This window comes from Eriocheir sinensis, chromosome 10, assembly GCF_024679095.1.
Source record: "Eriocheir sinensis breed Jianghai 21 chromosome 10, ASM2467909v1, whole genome shotgun sequence".
Lineage (NCBI taxonomy): Eukaryota > Metazoa > Arthropoda > Malacostraca > Decapoda > Varunidae > Eriocheir > Eriocheir sinensis.
In genome coordinates, this window is record NC_066518.1 from 6,813,004 (window position 1) to 6,836,609 (window position 23,606).

The window sequence follows — 23,606 nt, forward strand, 5'->3', positions numbered from 1 at the left end:
AATTAGAATAAACTTTGAAGAATCGGTGATAGACAGACAGACATATAAGAGCAGAAGAGACACAGAGAAGCTTGGAAATTAACTTTGTGACATTAAAAGAAACCTAAATGTACTCAGCATACCAAGAAGAGCTAAATGTCGAAGCATAAATTCAAATGGACAGAGATAGAGATAGATGGATGGATAGATAGATAGATAAACAGCTTGAGAGAAGAAACCGGTGACCTTAAAATAAAAAAAATAAAAAAGGAATAGCAAAAAATAAATCTCTATGCACAAATTCAAATAGATAAATAGATAGATAGATAATGTCGATAAATAGATAGCCAACCAGTAAGTAAGCGTATAAATAAATGAGTGACTTACGGCGTCAGATAGATAGATGGATAATGTAGATAGATAAAGATTGCCCACGAGTAAGTAAAAAATATCAAGTAAGTAAGTAAGCCAACCAGTAAGTAAATAAATAAGTAAGAAAATATGTAAAGTAAAATGAAATAAAATAAGTTAGTCAAGTAAATGCCGGGTGGAGTGACTTACCGCATTAGTGAAGTCGATGTTTGTGCGCACAGGGCGGTGGTGGAGCTTCTGAGGCGGCCGGAAGTTGTTAGCCAGAGGTGCACCGGCCTGCTTGTCGTCCTTCCCCTGGTGCAGCTGACGGAGGGCATACAGCTGCAGAGACACGCCCACCAAGTTAGTTAGTTCGGCGCCCTCGCACAGACAGATGCTTACAGACATATTTATAGCCAGTCGAATGTAGATAGATAGTTCAGTAAGGCGTTGATATGTGCAGTTACGTAGATATAGACTTGTAGACACACTGAGTACACATAGAGGTTTGTTATTCTCTAGTTTGGGTTGTTTTCACCAGTTAGTTTACGTTAAAAATGCACTTACTCACTCACTCGCTTGGTCTCTCACGCACTCACTCTCTCACCTCTCCGCTTCTTCATACCTGCAATTACCCTCCACACTCACACACATACACACACACACATCTACACACTCTCACCTGCTGTTTAGTGATGTAGATGGGCTTGTTGGAGATGACCCAGGTGACCGTCTCGTGGCAGGCGGGCATGGTCGTGGATCCCTCGTAGGTCATGTAGTAGGTCGTGCTGGGGAGGAGGTCGTGCACGCTCAGGTGTCTCACGCTGTACCTGTTACCTGCACGGGAGGGGGCGGGGCGTTAGTTCACCTGAATGAGGAGTTTGGGTTCTGATTGGATGATTGGATGATGTTGTTTCTGTGGATGACGTAAGATGATGGTGATGATTGTTAGGATGACTTTTCTTTGGTTAGTCATTATCTCTGTCTTTGGGAGTTTATAATGGTGATCAGTAGCAGTAATGATATAGTGATCTGTGAAGGTCTTAAGTTACGTTCCGTCTTTATTTTCTTTAAGGGAGTCAAGGAGAAGTTAAGATTGTCATTATAGGGGGTTGTTGATAGATGGATTCGGTTAGTGAGGGATATCATGTGTGTTTTCTTTGGGATTCAGTGATTGTTGAGGATTTTTTTTTTATGTGCGTTTGTGTGTATGTGTGTGAGTGCCATGCTATTTTTTTTTGTAGTGAATGTGGGGGCGAGGGTGGGGGGAGGGGTATCTTTTAAGTTTATATGAATACTCTGAATAAAAATAATGAATAAAGTTTGTGTGGGATGAAGAGTAGAGAGAGGAGGAAAGTCTGTTGTTGTTGTTGTCATAGTTAGTTAGTTAGTTCATCATCTCATAGTTGTAGGTAGTTATTATTATTGTTGTTGTTGTTGTTCATGTCACTAGTATAAAGTGTCACTCGTTTTTTGTATTTTATCTTTTACATTGTGATTATTTTGGGGAGTCAGTGTTTCTTTTTATTTTCTCTCTTGTTTTTTTTTTAAGCCACTTGTGTGTATGTTTCATTCTATATATTTATTTTCTTATTGTTGTTGTAGTTAGAATTGTCAAGTATAGTTTGCAGTCTCACACACGGACACACACGACACACAGACACAGATTTGTTTGCTCTTTGTAACATTCTGGACAAAGATGAAGCAGTAGTAGTAGTAGTAGTAGTAGTGGTGGTGGTGTTCTCTGTTAAGTGTTGCGTCACTGCTGGAACTCTGACACTTTTTGTTGGCATGATCTCACCTGAGTCACCTGTTAAATAGCAAGCCATCTGTGGAGTTACCTGAAGCTTGAGTCACGTGCACTTTTCTTGAGTCACTTGAGAGATAAATGAGTCGTTTGTGGCAACTCGCCGTCGCTCGGTTACCTGTGTGAGGCTTGAGTCATGGGTAAGCATCTTGTGGGTTTACCTTAAGTCACCTAGCGTTCGTGCTCATCCGGCCTGAGAGTTGTCACCTGTATGAGTTAGCTGGAGAGTCACCTGTAAGTTAACCTGGAGAGTCACAAGTAGGTACTGAGTCACATGGTTATATTTTGGGGTCACTGGGCAACAAAGAAGCCCTCGGTGAGTCGCTGGAAAAATGAGGCAGAGAATATATATTTTTTAGAGTAGCATAACACAATAGCAGGGCGGCTGGAGCTCATTTGGTTGCCGCCGCCCAAATCCTCATGAAATTCAAAGCAGATTAGAGGGAATATTCCGGCCCCAATCTGTCAATTAATTTCAAACATCTGATTTTGTTTTATATGAATACAAAGAGGAAAGATCATGATGGCTTTCCTCGCCGCATGATCCTCTTACCCGCTGATGATGATGATGGTGGTGGGTGTGGTGTGCTCTCTCTCTCTCTCTCTCTCTCTCTCTCTCTCTCTCTCTCTCTCTCTCTCTCTCTCTCTCTCTCTCTCTCTCTCTCTCTCTCTCTGTTATTTTTTGTATTAATGATTCTAAATATATCTCCCACCCTCTAATTTATTCATCTGTGTGTGTGTGTGTGTGTGTGTGTGTGTGTGTGTGTGTGTGTGTGTGTACTGAACAAGACTAACGGACACACTCTCACAAGTCTGATTTTATGTAAACTGTGAAGATGAATTTATCTCCCTTAGCTTTCCCTGATATTTCCACCTTTCCTTTGTTCTCTCTCTCTCTCTCTCTCTCTCTCTCTCTCTCTCTCTCTCTCTCCTACTGTTTATTCTTCCTCTCATTCGATTATCCTTTCCTCATCCCTTTCCATACGCATTTACCCTTCCTCTCCTCCTCCTCCTCCTCCTCCTCCTCTTCCCTTCTTCCTCCTCCTCCTCTTGCTACCTCGGATCATCATTTCTCAGTATACGTATCACCATTGCGTCATTCTCTTTCTCATCTCCATCGTTTCATCTTTACCCCGCAGCATCCCTCTTTCTCCTCTCCGGCCGCTCCATTCCCAGCATCTCTCAGGGACCGCTCGGCATAATCTTACTAGTCTCTCAAGCATTTGATGTGTGTCTCGCTACTTATGTGTTCCCTCCTCCTCCTCTTTTTCTTCTTTCTCACCCTTGTACTTTTTTGTGTCTCCTCCTTTACTTTCTCTTCATGCTCCTCTGTGTTTTCTCCTCCTTTCTTTTCTACTCCTCTTTCTCCTCCTATCTCTATGTCTCTTTCTCTGTTTTCCTCACCTCCTTTTCTGTCTTGTTGCTCAGTCTCTTTATTTTCTTTCCTATAACACACACACACACACACACACACACGCACACACACACACGCTCACGCTCACACTCCACCACCACCACCCTACAGCAGCGGGCAATACAAGTTTCTTCGATTATTAATTAACTGGAGTGAAGGCGAATTAGTTGGGTGGCCTCAGACTGGGTTTAAGGCAAGGATGATGTCAGACAGGAGGGACAGGTACGGGAAGAAGAGGGACAGGGGAGGGTAGGAGAGGGACAGGGGAGGGTACGAGAAGAGAGCTTACGTCTGGTGGTTAGGAAGGCAAGGACGTTTAGCTAAGATTGAAGTGGGTCGGTGAAGGAATGAAAGGCGGACGGCTGGATAGAAACGTTTGAATAAGAATGGAGAGGAAAGGGGGAGGAGGTCAGAGGTTTGATAGACAGGTAGAAGAAAACGTTTGAATAAGAATGGAGAGGAAAGGGAAAGGAGGTCAGAGGTTTGATAGACAGGTAGAAGAAAACGTTTGAATAAGAATGGAGAGGAAAGGGAAGGAGGTTAGAAGTTTCATAGACAGGTGAAAGAAAACGTTTGAATATGAAAGATGAGAAAGATGAGGTGAGAGAGAAGAAGGGTAACGTTTGTGGATATTGATCGTGAAGAAAGTTAACGTAGGGGGGAATAGTCAGGGAGGGAGGATGACTAAGAACAAGATAAGTGAACGAAAAAGAAAGTGAGAGAAGGAACTGTTGGAACAGCAGAGACAGATAATACTTGACTAAGAATGAGGCAGCTAGGTAAGACGGTAGGTAATGGTGAGGTAAACATATAGGTAAGAACAGCCATTACTTAGCAAACAGATGGCAAATTAGCAACGAGAGAGTGAATAACTTCGTAGGAGGAACAGATATTGAAGTTTTTAGAATCATTTAAGTTAGGACGAATACGTAAAGAGGAAGCTACAGGACTGCTAAGAGAATAGATGGGTAAAACTGTTGGATAAAAGGGGATAGATGAACACAAGTAGGAAGGCAGGCAAGAATAATATGGATAAGTAGGTAGGAAAAGTGGATAAAGGGATAGTTAGGAGCAAACAGGCCAATAAGAATATAAATACAGGAAGCACAGAAAGATAAGTGTATAGATGTGAGAACAGACAGGTAAGAATTATGTAGAACGGAAGGGATGACAGGTGGATGAGTGGACAGGTGGAGGGAAGGGAGTAAGAAGCAAGCAGATAGGTGGATAAGAAAAGTGGATAAGCGGGTGAGAATGATATAGATCGTAAGGGATGACAGGTGAAGGGAAAAGGGATTAGAAGCAATTGGATAGGTGGATAAGACAGCTGGATAAGAGAGCGGGATTAGGAGAAGGCTGGGCTGCTCCTGCGTGTTTCTAAGTCACCTGCCGCTAATGACAAGAGCACGTGAGGAGGGGGGGGGTTAGGGGGGGGGGCGCTCACCTGTAACCTTGCCATGGCTACGATTTACCTGTCTTGGGTACTCAGTTAACTCCTTCCTTCCGCCCCCATCCCCCCTTACCCCCCTCCCCCCCCTTCCCCCACTCCACCCGTCAGGTCATGCAATCTCACCTTTCTGATAATTACGAGCAAATGACTGGGAATAATGGCCTTTCAGTGTATGACGTGTCTAATTAGTAGTGCTCTCGTTTATATTTTTTTTTTATTGCCCCTGTATATGTATTTATGAGTATATACATGTAGGTAAGTATGTATATGCACGTGTATATATCAAACGGCGGCAAACCATCAGTGCAAACCCAGCCAGCGTAAAATGGAACGGAAAGAAAATGGGAATAGGATCGAGCACAAAAAATAAAGGTAGACAATCCGAGTATCCAGCCAGTTCTAACATACGATTCAGAAACTTGGCAACTCGCGAAATATTAAGAGAGAAAACTGAGAGCCGGGAAGAGAGCAATGTTGAAAAAAAATATTGGTGGATTTTTTTTTACACTAATGGAAGCAGCTCAAGGGCAAAAAATAAAAAGAAAACAATGAAAAAAAGCCCGCTAATCACTGCTCCTATACAGCGTTGCCAGATAGTCGTGCACAGGTTCTTATTTTGCCAATTTCTACCCCTCAGACTGTCTCCTCCAACCCTTTAACTGTTTTTTTATAGAGTTATCGTTAAAATGGTTAATTATTGTTGTTTCTTTTCAATAGTTGTGGGTCAGAAACCGGTAAAAACGATGCTCTGAGTACGACAATCTGGCAACGTTGCTCCTGTATAAAAGAGTAAAGAGGAGTGGTCGAAAGAGAGGTCAGTTTCGGGAGGAGAGGTGTCTTGATACTCTTGATAACAGAGCGACAAGCAAGCATCGTGGATTAGGGAACAGATAAAGGTTGGCTATATCTGAACGCTGATTGAGAAGAATATCGTCACCCTCATAAAATAATACCCTATGTCATTTTTCAGTGATTTCCAGGTTTTTATCTACATCAATTTTTGTCTACATCAATTTTTGTCTACATCAATTTTTCAATATGTGACGCCCATTTTTGTAGAGTTGCCTTCGTCATTCAGGGTTTGAGTGTTTTAGAATCGGCCTTTTCATTTCTGCCTAAATCTGAAGCCAAATGAGATGATGACAGTTCTTTTCTGATTTCCTGTAAAGTAGAAAATATTGACTTATGCGGTTTGTTTACGAAGGTGACGATATATTGGCTTGGGGAGGTCGTGTCGTGCGTAGAACTGATAACAGATGGATAATTGAAGTAACAGAGTAGCGACCCAGGGATAAAGGGAGAAGTCAGGGCAGATAGAGGGCCAGGCGGGGAGATGAAATTAGAACATTCGCCGGAGCAGGATGAAGTACACTAACATCAGAGAGAGGGAGAGGGAGAGAGGGAGAGGGAGGAGGAGGACGTCGGGAGAGTCTAGTAATGGCTGAGGATGATTATGATGTATACTAAATCTCCTTTTTAATGACAGCTGGGTAGCATACACGCACACACACACGCACACGCACACATTGAAACATTAGAGGCAGTATGATTTTATGAATATTGTGTGTGTGTGTGTGTGTGTGTGTGTGTGTGTGTGTGTGTGTGTGTGTGTGTGTGTGTGTGTGTGTGTGTGTGTGTGTGTTCGCGCCGTTTTGCCTCATTTCACTCTTCAAAAACATTAAAATTTCACCGGATTTCCTGCAAACATTTTTTTCCCGCCATTCGTGTAATGTTTATTCATTTATTGTAGCATACACTAAAACACACACTCTCTCTCTCTCTCTCTCTCTCTCTCATCCCACTTGCTTTTTTTCCTTCTCTGACGTCCCCCCCCCCACTCACCCCCCCCCCCACACACATTGACCTTCACACAACAATCAACCCAGCTATCAGAGGGTTGGAGAAGGGAGGAGGAGGAGGAGGAGGAGGAGGAGGAGGAGGAGGATTGTGAAGAAGCACTGTTTTTTTAAGAGGCTCCATTAGGCTGTGGAGTCTCGTCAGCAAAACTTGTGTGGACGTAGAGAAGAAAAAAAGAAGAAAATAATAGAAAAAAACCCAGGATATAGATAAAAAGTAAACACGCCAGTTGTGAAAAGGAGGAAAGAAATCAGGAAATGGCAAAAGAAACGAGAGAGAGAGAGAGAGAGAGAGAGAGAGAGAGAGAGAGAGAGAGAGAGAGAGAGAAGAGAGAGATAACTTACCAACATATTTGATCTTGTCCACGCCCGCCGTCAGCTGACTTAGCGCTGGGTTGGATCTTTCGCCAATCTGTTGAGGAAGCAGCTTGTTATTGGTGTTGATTTTGGCCTCCTCCTCCTCCTCCTCTTCTTCTTTTTCCTCCTCCTCCTCCTCCTCCTCCTCCTTCTTCTCTCACAAGGTAAATATACACTGTTCACGTCTTATTTTATTTATCTCTGTATCTATTTTTTCCTCCTCCTCCTCCTCCTCCTCCTTTTCCCCTGGTCCTGCTCTTCCTCCTGCTCCTCGTCCTCTTCCTCTCTCAAGTTAAGTATATTCTGCTCATATCCTATTTTTTTTTATTAATTTCTGTAGCTGTTTCTATATTCATCAGTGTGCGTCTCCGTGTCTATAAGTCTGTTTTTGTGTCTGTTCTCTTTTTATTACTTTTGGATAACCTTTATTTTCCGTCCGTCAGAGTTTACCTTATACAACTTCCTATGTTATTAGCGGTAAATGATTCTCTCTCTTCACCTCTCGTGTTTAGTATTATGATATTTTAACCGCTACTAGCTTGTATAATAAATCCAATGGGAGGGTCTTCGTTATAATAATTTTTCAGCTAACTAGATTAAGGACGTTATTGTGCCGTTAAAATAAGCAGGTCAAACAAAAGACAACACGTATAGTCCGCCAAACACCACATTCTGTCTGACTGCGCCACCACCACCACCACCGCCCTGGGAAACAAATAATGAATGAACAACTCGCTATAATCACATTCAACCGCCCATAATACACCCGCGATCCAGTTTAATTAAGCGTCGGGGGCAAAAAACAAATGTATATTTTCGCCCTATTAACTAAATTTAAGCCACCCTCGGCGGGAATTCATCAGGCCAGGCAGGTGGTGGTGGGTGGGGCGCCGCGTTGCCGGCACTCTCGGAGACACAATTATTCACGCCGGCGCTAAATATGAGCTCAACGGGATCTCGTGGGCTGGTCGCTGCGTTGCCATTCTCCACAAAGCCGCTTTTTACCAGCTTTCTTTACCCGTGGAGGCGATAGACTAGCCAAGGTGTCGGGAGTGAGTCAGAAACACAAATTATTCACACCGCCACTGAATATAAAAGTCTCGGTCTAAAGCGGGTTCTCACGAGTGTTATTCGTATTCCTGGTGCAGAAGGCTTGTCAAAACGAAATCTCAGGGTCTTTTCATACCGCACGCAAATCTTCTAGGGTTAAAAAGTGTTCTCTTTCTCCTCCTCTCTCTCCTAACGTTCACTCTTGGGTCATTTTTATGCTAATAATAAGTTTTCTGCGTCCTCATTAAACTTTCGTCTTGACCTTTCTCCACAGCTCGATAAGACGCGCGTAAAAGCTTAATGGAGGCAAACCATCTGTGAGTCCTGACCTTTCTTACGTCTCTTCTTGGTCCACTTAAAGTCAGCTGGCTAGCGTAGCGCCAAGCATATGTCTAACCGTTTGTTTCTATGACTTTTTTAGGGGTGTGCTCATTGCGTCTCTCTCCTTCTGTAACTACTGTAGGCCAGGTTGCTTATACTCAATCATTTACCTAACTCCTGATCGTACTTTATAACTTTGAAAACCTGCCCTTGAATAACCCCCTTTTCCTTTTAATCATTCCAGGACCCTTTTGTGCTGTCGTGGATGCATTGCCGCCCTTCATCGCGACTCGTAAGGTAAGATAACGTGACGGGTTGTTAAGATTTGTTTCATGGTTGTTATCCACTTATTTGGTTCCACTTTCCCCATCTCATTGCATCCTGACCCGCCTCGTCACACTTATATAACTTGGACACCCATCAGCTCCTTTCTGTGTAGTGCATGACCTTACTGTATCACTCTAAGGTCTAAGATCACTCGTTTCATTATAACTCGTAGAAAAGTGTCCAAAGAGTGAACGTTAGGATAGAGAGGAGGAGAAAGAGAACACTTATATAACTTTTTAACCCTAGAAGACTTGCGTGCATTATCAAAAGACCCTTAGATTTCGTTTTTCACATGATCTCCGCCTGACCCTTGGCGTTGATATCGCGTATTTTGTAAGCATAATAAAGTGTTTCAAGTGTTTCAAGTGTTTCAAGTGTCTCCTATAGCTTCAAATTCTAAACTATAAAAATAGGCGGAAAATGCAATAGGTACAAGTTTAGTTTTAAGTTCTCACGATCCTCCCGTTCGTGATTAAGTTTTGAGCAGAAGGTTGGTGTTAGGTTCTCGTGATACTCTCGTTCGTGATTAAGTTTTGAGCAGCAGGCGAGACGGAAAGGCCAGCAAGCTTACCTGAAGGAGGACAGAGATGCCGACGATGCCGTAAGCCTTGTCCAGCGCTTGCGAGAAGTTGGCGTAGAGCTGCGAGTTGAAGCCGAAGAGCTGGAGCTGAGGGAAGGGAGGCGGGGCTTAGTTAGGTCATGTTAGGTTATGTTAGGTGAGGTTAGCGGGTGTGGTGTAGCGTGGATGGCTTGAATGGTTAGTAGATAGGTGTGTTGATGGGATAATGAATAAGTATATCGTAAACCTACAGCGAAAGAAAAAATAAATATTAGTACAAGTGATACCATTATGGAGTTTCAAGACGCCTCTCACTTCGATATAGACTTCTTTTTTGAGCGCTTATCTCTACGTTCATTTACAGGAGCAGCGATTAGCGAACTTTTTTTTCTTTTTCTTTTTATTTATCTTTACCCTTGAGCTGCTTCCTCCACTATAAAAACAACAAAAAAAGCTAATCCGTGGAGCTAAGAAGCCATGTAATCACCTTTGAAATAACATTATAATTAACCTCATTGTATTTTTACGGTACGAACAGTGGTGGTGGTGGTGTTGATGGTTGTGTTAGTGTTGTTAGTGGTGGGGGTAGTAGTGATGGTGGTGGTAGTGGTAGGGGATGGTGATGGAGATAGTGGTTGTGGTGGTGGTTGTTATCGCTGTTAGTGGTAGTGGTGGTGGTGGTCGTGGTAGTGGTGGTGGTGGCAGTGGGAGTGGTTGGGTCTACAGTGAACAATGATAAAACCGTCTGTCATTTTTATGAAGCCCTAAATGTGTGTGTAAGTGGGGTGTGTCGGCGGGGCGGGACGGGGGAGGGGGGGCACAGCGGATGACCTACGTGCCAAAAGAGGAAGGAAAAGCCTGTGTGTTTACCCGGGAAAAAGTGAATAAATGGTTACCTTCCGTTACCCTAATTACCCTCATTTCCTCTTGACTTTCTCACACTTATTTATTTCCACCTCTTCCTCCTCCTCTTCTTCTTCCTTCTCCTCCTCCTCCTCACTGCCACCCCTTTTCCTCCACCCCTTTTCTCACGCCATTCTTGTCTACCCATCTATCCTTTCCTCTTATTTCCTCCTTTTCTTTATTCTTCCCTCTTTCCCTCCTGTTCTTCATCCCTCCATCCTTTACCAATATTTCTTCTCTTCTTTTTTTTCCGTTTCTCTTTTCTCCACGTCCTTGTTTATCCACCCATCCTTTTTTTCTTCCTATTCTTCATTCTTCGATCTAATTCCAACCTTTCTTCCATTCTCTACCCTTTCTTCTCTTTGTACTTTTCCTCCGTCCTTCTCTTCCCATTTTTGTTTATCCACCCATCCTTTCCTCTATTTTCCCCTTATTTTTCATCTTTTCCTCTATTCCTTACCTTTATTTCTCCTTATCCTTTTTCCCAATGTTTTCCTCTCCCCTGCCATGCCTTTTCCTCCTCTTTCCTCGCCCCATTCGTATTCTTTCTTCTGTTCTTCCTTTTTCTCCTCCTATCTCCCTATTCTTTCATAATCCACCTATTTCCTTCCCAACCTGTCTTCTTGTTTATCTCTAGTTATCTCCTTTTTCTTCCTTTCATTCTCATTCTTTCACCCTTCTTCTTTTCCCTCGTTTAGTTCCTTTCCTCTTCTTTCCTCATCCACTCATTTCTAACCTGTCAACTCCTTTACCTTCCTCTTCTTTCTTTTATCTATCCCATCCTTTCTGTCTTCCTCCCTTCATCCGTACCTCCTGTCTCTCTCTCCCCCTCCACCCCCTCCCTCCCCCTTCATGACTTTCAACTAAATATGAAAAAAAAGGTCGCTAGATAAAATAATGCATTACCACGTATAATAATTCTTTTGAAGTCGTGCTGATTAATATGCAACCATTTTATGTTTCCGATCAGACGTGTAATGGGAGAGGGGAGGAGGGGGAGAGGGGGAAAGGGAGGGGAAAGTGAGGAGGAGGAAGGGAGGAAGGGACAGGACGAGAGCGAGATAAATATTGAGGAGAATGGGAAGGATTTTTTGAGAGGAAGATGATTTGGTATAAAGGAGAGGAGAGAAAAGAAAGATGGAGGGAAGAAGAAGGAAGAGATGGATGTAGGGATATAAAAAAAAGCCGGAAGAGGGAGGAAAAAGAGGGAAAGGGGAGAAGGAGAGGGGAAAAGGATGAAAGAATGGAAAAGATTTGTAACGAAGGGAAAGGAAATAAACGATTTGAACAAAGAAAAAGAAGAAAGAAAAGATGAAAACGGAAGGGGAGGGAAAAGAGGGGAGAAGGGGAAAGGGAGAAGGGAAGGGAAAGCGAGAAGAAGAGGGGAGGTTTGTAACGAAAAAGAAAGGAAGTAAATGGTTTGAACAAAGAAAAAGAAGAAAGAAGAGATGAAAACGGAAGGGGAGGGAAAAGAGGGGAGAAAGGGGAGAGAGAAAAGTGATGGGAAAGCGAGAAGAAGAGGGGAGGTTTGTAACGAAAAAGAAAGGAAGTAAACGGTTTGAACAAAGAAAAAGAAGAAAGAAAAGATGAAAACGGAAGGGGAGGGAAAAGAGGGGAGAAGGGGAGAGAGAGAAGGGAAGGGAAAGCAAGAAGAAGAGGGGAGGTTTGTAACGAAAAAGCAAGTGAATGACTGGAACAAAGAAAAAAAGAAAAAGAAGGAGGGAGAGATGAACGCGGAAGTGAAAGAGGAGGAGGAGGAAGAGGAGGAGGGAGAGGAAAGGGAGGAATAGAGAGGAAAAACGAAAGACGAGGAAGGAAACAGAATACAGTGGAGAGGAAGAAAGAGGAATAAAAAGGAGAAAGTTAGAGGAAAGGGTCGTAGGGAAGAGGATAGCAACTGTGTTAATATTTAATTTTAATTTTTTCCTCCAAAGTAAAGCGATTTGCATTAGTTAGAGAGAGAGAGAGAGAGAGAGAGAGAGAGAGAGAGAGAGAGAGAGAGTTATAATTGGTTTTTTCTTTGATAATATGGAAAAAAAACCTAGTTATTGTATTTTTGTAGTGGAAATTGGGAAGCCTGTCTTGTTGTTGTTGTTGTTGTGTATAAATTTCTAAACTTTTTACTCTCCCTTTCTCTTCGTCTGTTTTTCGCGGCGGTTGCAAAGTTTTATTTATTTATTTTTTATTCAGCACCGTAGGTTCTGTTTTTGAGGTTATTCAGTTTAATTTTGTTTGTTCTTCTATTGTTTTCACTTTCTCCTTCCTTTTCTCTTCTCTCTCTCTCTCTCTCTCTCTCTCTCTCTCTCTCTTTCCATTACCTCTTCACCCATCCTTTATCTATCTCTTCACTCTCCATCACGACGCACGAATCCATCCATCCATCCATCCATCCATCCATCCCACTTCTCCTTTTCCTCCTCCTCACATTTTCCTTTTCCTTATATACTCCTTTCCTCCTTCCCTATCACCACCTTCTCTTTCTCCTCCTCTTCCATCATCTCTCCTCCACCCTCTCACCGCACCGCTCCAGAATGACGGGATAAAAAGGAAATAGGAATAAGCCGAACAGTGGAAGAGTTTTTGTTTCCTCTACGACGTGAAACAGACATGAAAAAAACAACAACTAGTAAATAAAAGCGTGAATATAGGAAAGTAAGTAATATTCGCACTTCACGAGGAGGGAGGAAAGAAGGAAGGAAGGAAGGAAGGAAAGGAGAGGAGGAAGAGGAGGAGCGGGAGTGGTCGGAGTTGTGTTGTGTCGTATTCCAGCCCGGTGTTGCTGAATGGTCGTCCTTGTTTTTTTTTTGGTTAATTAGGTAAATGAAAAAGTTGGGAGGAGTTTCTAGGTGAATTGCAATGTTTTTTTTTTTTTTGGGGGGGGGAGGCTTGTTCGTTTGTTTGTTTGTTTGTGGTCAGGTGTTTACGGTAAGGGGTCAATATATATACACACATTTTCTATTCTCTCTTCGCTTTTCCTCCATTTAGATAATACTGATTTTCTCTACTTCTCTCCTTCAACTCTTCTTTCTACTTCTTATTTCCTCCTACGGTCTCTATCTTTCCTCTCTTTCTGGCTCTAAAATTTCCTTCTCCTTACGTATCTCCCTAAATGATAATCTCACTTTTATTTTTAAGTCCATCCATTCTTTTAGTTTGAGCTTTCTCCTTTTTTCCACTGCTTTCTTCCCATTCTCTCCCTTGAAACATTATTATTTTTTTCATTTTCTCCTTCCCATTCTCCTCTTCGAACTTTTCCTATTCTCCTTTTCTCTTCCCATTCTTTAACTTTGAGCTTTCTCCTTTTTTCCACTACTTCCTTCCCATTCTCTCCCTTGAAACTTTTTTTTTTCAGTTTCTCCTTTCCATTCTCCTCTTCGAACTTTTCCCATCCCTCTTTTATCTTCCCATTCTTTTACTTTGAGCTTTCTCCTTTTTTTTTCAGTGCCTTCTTCCCATTCTCTCTTCTTAGCTTTTGCCTTCTTTTAATGCTCTGACCCCGTTCTCTTCTTTTAATCTCTCCTTTTATTTCCGTTTTCTTGTTTCAGCATTACGTATCACACAATTCCTATCTTCCCATTCTCCCCTCTGATCTTAACCCCCTCTTTCATACTCTTTCACACGCTCTCCTCCCGAACGCACCCTCTTCGGTCTTACCTCCGCCGGGAAAGCCCTGCCGTTGATCGTGTGTTCCGAGCCGAGGAGGTCCACGATGCCGTAGCGCAGGTGGGCCTCCGTCAGCTGGTAGCGATAGGAGAGCGGGCCGCCGGTCACGTTCACTGGGGTCTTGCCGCCGTCCAGGGTGAGCACCACGCTGTGTCCTGTGTTCTCCATGTAGCCTGACACCTGTGCGGAGAGAACGGGTTAGGGGTGAGAGCGCTGCGGGGGTCGGTGTGGATGTGAGAGTGAGGACTGTTGGGTGAAAGGCTAGAGAAAGAGAAAAGCAGGAGGAAGGGAGGAAAGGATGTTAAGGGTTAGTTTTATGACCCTGGTGGTAGTGTGATCCTTCTTCAATACCATGAACTTTAAAAACACATTTGACAAGGCTTTCCTAGGAACTGTGGATGTTTTCAGGGGTAGTTTTATGACCCTGGTGGTAGTGTGACCCTTCCTCTGTACTGTGAACTTAGAAAACACATTTGACAAGGGTTTCCTATGAGTTGTGGTAATTTCCAGGGGTAGTTTTATGACCCTGGTGTAGTGTGTATGAGTGTGGGTAACGTTAGGTGAAAGGAGTTGTAGTGGAGGCTTAGACGGGCAGGAAGAAAGGGACTGGAGAATGTGTGGGGAGGAAAGGGGACAGGTGTAAGTTGTTGGGTCACCTGAGTTCCATGTGGGTGTGTGAGTGTGGGTGTGTGTAGCTTCAGTAAAGGTTGTGACAGCGGTGGAAAGAAAGAGACGAAAAGGTAGAAAAATGTAAAGTGACTGAACGGGGAAAGTAAAGCAAGGAACAAAGAACAAGAATAAGAAGAACTCGTTTTGTGATCATCGGCGTGGGATTGATAATGAATAAACAGAAGGAGAAACAGAAGCGAGGAGTTGGTGGTGAGGGGTGGAAATATTGCGAGCTGGTAACAATGTGGGCGAGGAAAAGGGGAGAGGAGAGAGAGCGAAAAAAAAAGTGAAAACATGGAGGTGTTGTAGAATGTGGAGAGCGGAGCCGAGGGAGGGAACCGAGAGGAAGGAAGAGAGGGAGAGGGAGAGGGAGAAGAGGGGAGAGGGCTGTGGTGGCTGTGGTGGTGGTGGTGAATGCAGTTACACGCAGTTTTGTGGAAAGTTTTGGCGGCAGCAACACCGAGGCCGCGACGGTAAACACAGCACACATAACACAGCGCCGAGTTATTGTAAATCGTTAATGTGTCTTCGCCTCACCTAGCGAGCCGCCTCTTCTGACATGCACAAACACACCACCTCATTGACTTTCCTCCCTCTCTACCTCCACCTCCTCCTCCTCCTCGTTCTCTCTCTTCTTTGACCTTGTTCTTCCGAAGTTATGACGTTCTCCTCACCTCTACCTCCTCCACCTCCCCCTTTCCAATCACTTTTGTCCTTTCCACAAGTTACTACACCCCCAATCATTACCACTTAACTCTATCGACTTGGAAATCTTACTTCAATCCCTTCCTTCACTTATCCCGAACACTCAACTCTTTTTCAACCACCCTTCTTGTAGTCACTCTCTGCTCTTAACCTCATCGCCCTAGAAATCTTACCTTGAAACCCATCTATCGCTTTCCCTAATACCCTTCTACCTTTCCTTAGCCTCCTTCCTTGCACTCCTTCCAAACACGCGATCACTTTCCTCAACCCTCCGTCAATCTCCTTTTTGCACCCAACTTATGATCTAAAAATTCCACCGTCAAACCCTTCCACCACTACTCCTAACACTCCTCAACTCTCTTCCCCACATCCTCAACTCTCCTATACACTCCTTACTTCACTCTTCATCCCCTCCTTTCCCCTATTCTTAATCCTGTCCATTCTTTTCCCCTCTTTCAATCCCCCCCTTACCAAACCTTCCACCCATCGGTACCCACGAGTCACCTATGCATCACTCACTTCACTCTTCACTCCCTATATTCCCCTATCCTCCCGCCAGCCCATTGCTCTCCCTCCCACTCTCATTTGCGCTCACCTTATGCTTGTCGATGTGGAGAAGTCGGAGGTTTGGGTCGTAGAGGAGGCGGGCGGGGTCCACGTCTATCGGGGACTGTCGGCGACCCTTGCTACAGAGGCTCCAGTCCGGGTTGATGAGTCCCCAGAAGTCCGGGCCTGCGAAGGGAGATGAGGAAAGGGATTAACTGAGTGGCATTGATGAAGGTGTTATGGATAGTTAAGTATAGAGTTAAGTTTAGAGTTAAGTATAGTGCTTATGAAATTGATAGAAAGGTGGAAAGAGAACAAAAAAGAGGGAAAGTGAGTGAGTGACTTCAATTTTACCTGTTCGCTTAACTTCAGATGTGGCGTTGATGTTGAGAACCGATAGATTGATAAGTAGATAAGGAGAGGGGTTAACGAAGTGGCGTAGATGAAGGTGTAATAGATGGTTGTGTATAGACTGGTGTACAGACGGACGCCACTTGATTAATACGTGGATATAGATAGATAGATATGGATGAGTAGACAGATAGATAATAGATAGGTAGATAGATTAGCAGTTATGTCAGTTGTATTTTATTATTTTTACATTAAACACACACAAATATATTTCTTTTCGCATTAGAGATAGAAAGATAGATAGAAAGATAGATAGAAAGATAGATAGATAGATAGATAGAAAGCCAGAGAGAGAGAGAGAGAGAGAGAGAGAGAGAGAGAGAGAGAGAGAGAGAGAGAGAGAGAGAGAGAAGGGGGTCTTGGGGGAAAATAAACTACTGGTTAGTGGCGGGGCATCGATCCCCGGACCGCCGGAATGCAGTAGCGATTCCCAGACCGCTTTGCCATCCATCTCCCGAACGAGAAATATTTACTCCCTCCCTCCCGCTCTCCCTCACCTCCCTTTATCTCTCCCTCCCTCCCTCCCTTCCTCCCTCCGTGCCCTGCTTTCTGTTCTTTCTTCGGATTATTTCTCTCTCTCTCTCTCTCTCTCTCGCTCTCTCATTTCTTTCTCTTCTATTCATTTTGGTTTTTCTCTCCTTTGTTCTTTCTTTTTGCACTTTTCTTTTTTTTGTTTTCTTTCGTTAATTTTATTCTCTCATTGCACTTTGCTTTTTTTTTTTCATTTTGTCAAGTTCAGTTCTTTTCTTCTTTCTGATTATTTTCTTCCACGGCATTTCCTTCACATATTATATTTTATTTTTGATTCTTATTGATTTCCTGTTTTATTCTTCCTTTCTTTACAATTCATGGCTTTTTCTTATGACCCACATTTATCTTCCTTTACTCCTCAATCTCACTTTTCTCCTTTTTTTTTCTCTCTCTCTCGCTTAGTAAAAAAGAAATGGTAGTGTTACATTCATTTTTCTCTTTCCTACCTTGATTTCTTTCTTTTTTATATTTTTTTTACTGCTAATTATTACTTTTACTCCTTCTCAGTCTCTTTTCTTATCCCCCTTTTCCTCCTTTCTCTGTTTCGCTTTGAAAAAAAAAATCTTAGCGTCACATGTAATTATTTTTCCAACCTTGATTTCTTTCTCATTTTTTTATATTAACTTTTTCCTTTCCCCTTTATCTTTTCGCTATCACTTTTCTTCATGCTCCACTTTTAAACCTTTCTCCTTCTCTTATCTTTTGCTGCAATTTATTTCACGCGTCCCCCTCCGTCTTATCTCGCCAAAAAGTGTTATTTCAAGCAAGTTGCGAGATCGTGTATAAAATAATTCCATCTATTTTCGGGCTTGTCGTTGATGTATATATTCATTTTTATGTGTGTGTGTGTGTGTGTGTGTGTGTGTGTGTGTGTGTGTGTGTGTGTGTGTGTGTGTGTGTGTGTGTGTGTGTGTCTTTGTTCTGGTGATACACACACACACACACACACACGTCGGCCGTCATGGAGGACAAAAAAATACGGTTTGTCGATGTTTATTCATGCTGACAAGATTTAGGGCAGCGGCGGCAAGGTTAGGCGAGGAGGAGAATGAATAGGAACCAGGGAATGATTTGTACCTCTAATAGTTTCGCTAATTATTCACTTTATATCGACAGAGTATATTTAAAATGGAATCAATGAATGAATTTGTGTGTGTGTGTGTGTGTGTGTGTGTGTGTGTGTGTGTGTGTGTGTGTGTGTGTGTGTGTGTGTGTGTGTGTGTGTGTGTGTGTGTGTGTGTGTGTGTGTGTGTGTGTGTGTGTGTGTGTGTGTGTATTCCTTTGTGAACTAATCTCTCTCTCTCTCTCTCTCTCTCGGGGTCTCATTTTCTTTGACAGGCTGAAAGTTTTGTTTTTGGGGTGACTTAGTTATTCTGGGTCAATAAATTACGTTTTCTTCGACCAACTCCTCCTCCTCCTCCTCCTCCTCCTATTTCTCCTTTTTTTCCTCCTCCTCCTCCATCTCTATGTTTCTTCCATCGTTTCCAATCGACCTGAGAGACGCATAATTCTTGTCAAGGTTTTCGTTATTTATATTTTTTTATTTCTCGCCTCCATGAACTTTCTCTTACTTTCTTTAATTGACTTCCCACCTTTAATAAGCGGTCATGTAAGCAGGTAAGTAATGCTCCGTGTGTGTGTGTGTGTGTGTGTGTGTGTGTGTGTGTGTGTGTGTGTGTGTAATTCTGATATTTTTTGCATTATAAAATCTCGTTGTTTTCCATTTTTTTTGGTTCTTTATGTGATTTCATCCTGAAGTTAAATAATTCTTCTTTTTTATGTATTGCAATGTCAAGTTTGTGTGTGTGTGTGTGTGTGTGTGTGTGTACGCGCGCGTGTGTGTGCGTGTGTGGGTGATTTATATACTCACGTGAAGAAATACGGTCTTATGAATAAAGTGCACTGGATTATGTTAGACGGTGTGTAGATAGACGAAATACAATCATCATCATCATCATCATCATCATCATCATTATTATTTCCCCGGCATCGTCTTTTTTTAATTTATTTGCTTCCACTCTTTTTTTTTTTCGACCGATCAGCTTGTCAGGAATATACATACTGCTCCCTCGGGTCCACTTTCAGCCACTTGCATTATTATTTATTGCTTAATCACGAGCCGAGAAATACTGCACCCTAATAACTTTTCTTTGACTATATTTATCTTTCGCCCTGCTGGTGGTGGTGGTGGTGGTGGTTGTATTATGTGTGGGAGAGGGAGGAATGAACGAAGGAAGAGATAAATAAAACATAAGTTCTAGCAAGAAATGGATCAATACGGACGAAAGGGAAGAATGAAACAAGTAATGAAAATGAAAATAAATAGAAGGAAAGAAGGAGGGAAGGAAGGAAGGAAGGAGCAAGGCAAAACATTTTACTAGAAGTTGTAAATAGTGAGGAAATCCGAGGAAAGTGTATATAGATTTCTTTAAGTATGCCAGTATATATGTATGCATGTATGTGTACGTATGTGTGTGTGTGTATTCATGAACGTATACTGATGAGGAAAATTAGCCAGTGTGTAAATTAAGCTAAACTGAGTAGAATCGAGTTAATCCAAGCAAAGTAGAGAGTTAATGAGACGAGCCAGCAGGTGAGGGGAAGGTGAGGTTGTGATGGGGTAGTTAGTAGAGAAGGGGAAGGGATGAAGAAGGGGGAATGGGGGAAGGGGGGAGGAGGGATGAAGGGGGGAAGATGGGGGAAGAAAAGGGAAGGGGAAAAGGGTAGAGGGAGAAAGGGGAAAGGGGAAAGGAGGAAGAAGGGAAGGGGAATGAAGAGGGGAAGAGGGGAAGAGTGGGGAAGAGGGAGGAGGAGAGGAAGGAGGGGGGAACTGCGTCATCATAAAACAGATAGACTCGTTAAGTAGGTCTTGTTGCTCCTCCTTACTGCTGGCTCCTGCTGATCACCGAGACGTCAGCAGGTGTAGGAAGGTAGCAGAAGGCGTGAGGAAGATCGGGGAGGGGAGAGGGAGGTGGGAGGAAGGGTGAAATGGGGGGGGGGGGCAGAGAAATGGAGCACAGTCGATCGTCAGCTACCTCTGTCTCTCAACATGTCATTCAAGTTGCCTGATTTGATAGGGGGGGAGGGGGGGAAGGTGTGCTATTGGGGGTGGGAGTTTGTAGGAGGGGGGGGATGGAGGAGGAATGTGTGTGTGTGTGTGTGCGTGTTTGTGTGTTTGTATGTGTGTGTGTGGGGGGGTGGGGGTGGACATGATGGATAGTGGCTATTTTTGGGTCTGTCTTTCTACCTCCAAGCTCCTGTCTTCCTCATTCCTCCCTCCTGGTCTTGTTTTTTCCTCCCTTTCCTCCTCACTCATTTCCAAAACGCTTTTCTTCACCTCCTCAACTTCCCCTCACTCCCCGTAACCTTACAACTTTTCCCATTTCTCTCTCCTCCTTCCTTCCCACACTTCCTCCACCTCATTCTTCCCTTCCATAAATCCCCACCTTGCTCCTCTTTCCTTCTTTCCATCCTCCCTATCCTCCCTACAATACACACAGTCCTTTCCCTTAGATCCCTTTCTTCCCCCGCTCTTCCCTCCTTGCCCTTCCTCCTTCCCTTTCTCCTCCCACTTTGCTCTCTTTCCTTCTATTCGTTCACGCATTCCCTTCCCCTTCCATCCCTTCATTCCCCTTTTCAGCATAACCCTTTCCCTTACCATTCCACTTGCCCGTTCTTCCCTCCCTGCCCTTCCTCCTTCCCTTTCTCCTTCCACATTGCTTTCCTTCTATCCGCTCACGCATTCCCTTCCTTTCCATCACTTCCGTCCCTTTTCCAGTAACTCTTTCCTTCACCATTCCACTCGCCCGCTCTTCCCTCCCTGCCCTTCCTTCTTCCCTTTCTCCTCCTCCCAACAATTCTACTTGTCAAGTGTTCCGTGGGCCTTTCCTTACCTGGCGCCGTGACTAATGAGCTTTCGTGACCAGGTGTGATCAAGGTGACTCCCTGAGACTAATCAATCGACTCCGAGGCCAATTGGAGGGTCGCGAGGACAGGCCGAAGGGAGGGGGTCGAGGAGAGGAGAGGAAAGAAGTTGGAAAGGAGGTGAAAGAAGTTATATCGAGGACAGGGAAGAAAGGAGGGCAGGAAAGAAAAAAAACTGAGGGAAAGGAGATGGCTAGGGAAGAAAAGAGGAAGGAGAAGAAAATAAGTGAAGAAAGAGGTAAATTAAGTTGAGTCGAGGAAAGGGAAGGAAAGAAGTGAAAGAAGTTGGGTCGAAGACAGGGAAGGAAGGAAAGGAAGGAGGTTAGATCGATTACAGAGAAGAAAAGAGAGGAAGGAAGTTGGGTAGAATAAGGGTAAGGAAGTTAAATCGAGGACATAGAAGGAAAAAAGTGAAGGAAGTTTGAATCGAGTATAGGGGAGAAAAGGAATGAAAGAAGTTTGAATCGAGAGTAAAGAAGAAAAAAAAAAGTGAGAAGAAGAGCGACAAGGAAGGAAAGGAGTTTGAAAGTAGGTGAAGGAATGAGGTGCGAGAACAAGTAGAGGAAAGGTGTTCAGAAATAAGCAAGGAAAGGTAAAGAAAGGGAAGAAAAGGTAAGACTAGGAAATCGAAGGTAAGTTAAGGGAGGAGAATACATGGATCGTGAGAAGGGAGGGAGAGCAGGCGAAAGGGTGAGAATTAGGCATTATTTTCCTTCTTTGTTTTCCTATTTTTTTCCTTATTTTACTGTCACGGTCTATTATTTTTTCATATCAACGTCTGCTCATTAAGGGGACTATTTGGGTATATCATTATTTTTTTTTATTCCTTTGGTGCCTTCTCATGGATCTCAATAGTAATAGTAGTAGTAGTAGTAGTAGTAGTAGAGGTAGTAATAATGTTGATAATGATAGTAATAATAATGATAATAGGTGCATGAAGGTGGTGAACGCAGGTGAGGTGAAGGGACGGAAGAACAGGTGTAGGGATGGAGGGTTGGGGGGAGGGGGGGAGGGGGGGTCAGCCAGGTAAGTTTGTGGGGTGACAGGTGAGCGGGGAGGGAGTGGTTTAGTGGGGAGGAAGGTAAAGAAATGGGTTGTGTTATTTTCCGTCGTTATTATTATTATTATTATGTGTGTGTGTGTGTGTGTGTGTGTGTGTGTGTGTGTGTGTGTGTGTGTGTGTGTTTGTGTGAGTTTTTGTAGATATCTGATTTGTAGTTTCTGTTCAAAGGTATTTTTTTCACTAATATAAATTTTTTCACATTCTGTATATGCAATTCTTTTTTACATATATAAAAAAATTCATGTTTGGGTGTCTTTTGTACTTTTTTTTACCGGAAATGAATAAAAAAAAGAATATAAAGAGTATGACAGGATATTTTAAGGGTCTTGTAATATATTTTCTTAACTTTTGATTTGTGTGATTGTATATAATTATTTTTTACTTTTCATTTTTGTCGCTATAGTTTTCATCTTTGATTACGTGGAATTTTTAGAGTACTATATTTTTTCTTTCATTTTTTTTGGGAGTTACATTATATATATTTTTTTCAGCTAGCGGGGAGGCCAAAGGAAGACTGAGAGGTGCTATTTATGTAATGGCTCCTTGAAACTTAATGGAGGGCTGTCTGACGGGGGAGGAAAGCGGCGGCGGTGCGGGAAAAGTTGTAATTATTTTAAAGTACAGGGGACATTAGTTTTATTATTATTATTATCATCACTACTACTACTACTTTTTTTTCACTTTTCTTTTTTTTACAACAAAGGAGACCGCTCAAGGGCACAAAATAGGAAACAATAATAAAAAAGCCCGCTACTCGCTGCTCCTAAAAAAAAAAAAGAATCAAAAGAGGTGGCCGAAAGAGAGGTCAATATCGGGAGGAGAGGTGTCCTACTCTACTACTACTACTACTACTACTACTACTACTACTACTACTACTACTACTATTACTATTACTATTACTACTATCGTCATTATTATTTTTCAGGATACATTTTCAGCCTTTTCTTTCTATTCCTTTACCGGCATCGTTCTCAGGGCAGCATCGATCAGGCTGGACAATGTTTACTCCGACAGGGCGTATTCGTGGTAGACTTACTTAAAAATGCATGTTATGGTATGTTATGTTATTGTTCGGGTGAAGCAAAAAAAAAAAAAAAACCTAGTTGAAATGTATAATGCGTTCTGTACAAATGAAAAATACAAAAAAAATATAATAAACTTCGAAGCGTTTCATCCATTGAGTTATTGTAATGTTCATTCTTACTAACTCTTTCTTGCTAACTCATTAACCCGCGGCAGATTATATACAGTAGCTCGCTCTTGTTGAATTCCACATACATATTTCAATTTCATTTACTTTTTAAGGGCCTATTTGCGTCTTACTCTTACTAAAAAAGAAAATTAATGTTAGAAGTACCCACTAAACTTTAAAAACCGGTACACAGCAAACTTATATAGAGAACAGTAGCGGGTTAATCTTAAAGGAACGGCTGAAGAAGGGAGAACTTGCAACATGGGCGTAAGACATCTCTTCTAAAACAGGGCCAGGACAAATTAAAACGATATTGCCAGGATCGGTTATATTAAAAAGGAAAACTTCTACGCCACGCACCCCCCAAAAAAAGGAAATGTCCCCATGTGTTGCGGATAAACTGTAAGAGTAATGAAAAAAGTTCTGATGGCGCGGCGGAGCTAGTGAAAATGAACCAGTGTTGCCAACCCGAGTGAAAATGAGACGCCAGGTGTGACTTGTAAGCGCCAGGTAACAGGCGGCGTCATT

The 23,606-nt window shown here is 42.8% G+C and overlaps 1 protein-coding gene across 2 annotated transcripts in view; it reads right to left on the reverse strand.

The window, feature by feature from the left end:
- Positions 1 to 23,606, reverse strand: part of LOC126996519 (carbonic anhydrase-related protein 10-like) — a 136,187-nt gene that overhangs the window by 27,291 nt on the left and 85,290 nt on the right. For both annotated transcript variants that reach the window (XM_050857064.1, XM_050857066.1), the window contains exons 3-8: positions 16,007 to 16,143; positions 14,029 to 14,217; positions 9,484 to 9,579; positions 7,203 to 7,269; positions 1,013 to 1,167; positions 541 to 672 (exon numbers count right to left, since the gene is read on the reverse strand). In XM_050857064.1, coding sequence (XP_050713021.1) covers positions 541 to 672; positions 1,013 to 1,167; positions 7,203 to 7,269; positions 9,484 to 9,579; positions 14,029 to 14,217; positions 16,007 to 16,143 — 776 coding nt within the window. The remainder of the gene's footprint in view (positions 1 to 540; positions 673 to 1,012; positions 1,168 to 7,202; positions 7,270 to 9,483; positions 9,580 to 14,028; positions 14,218 to 16,006; positions 16,144 to 23,606) is intronic.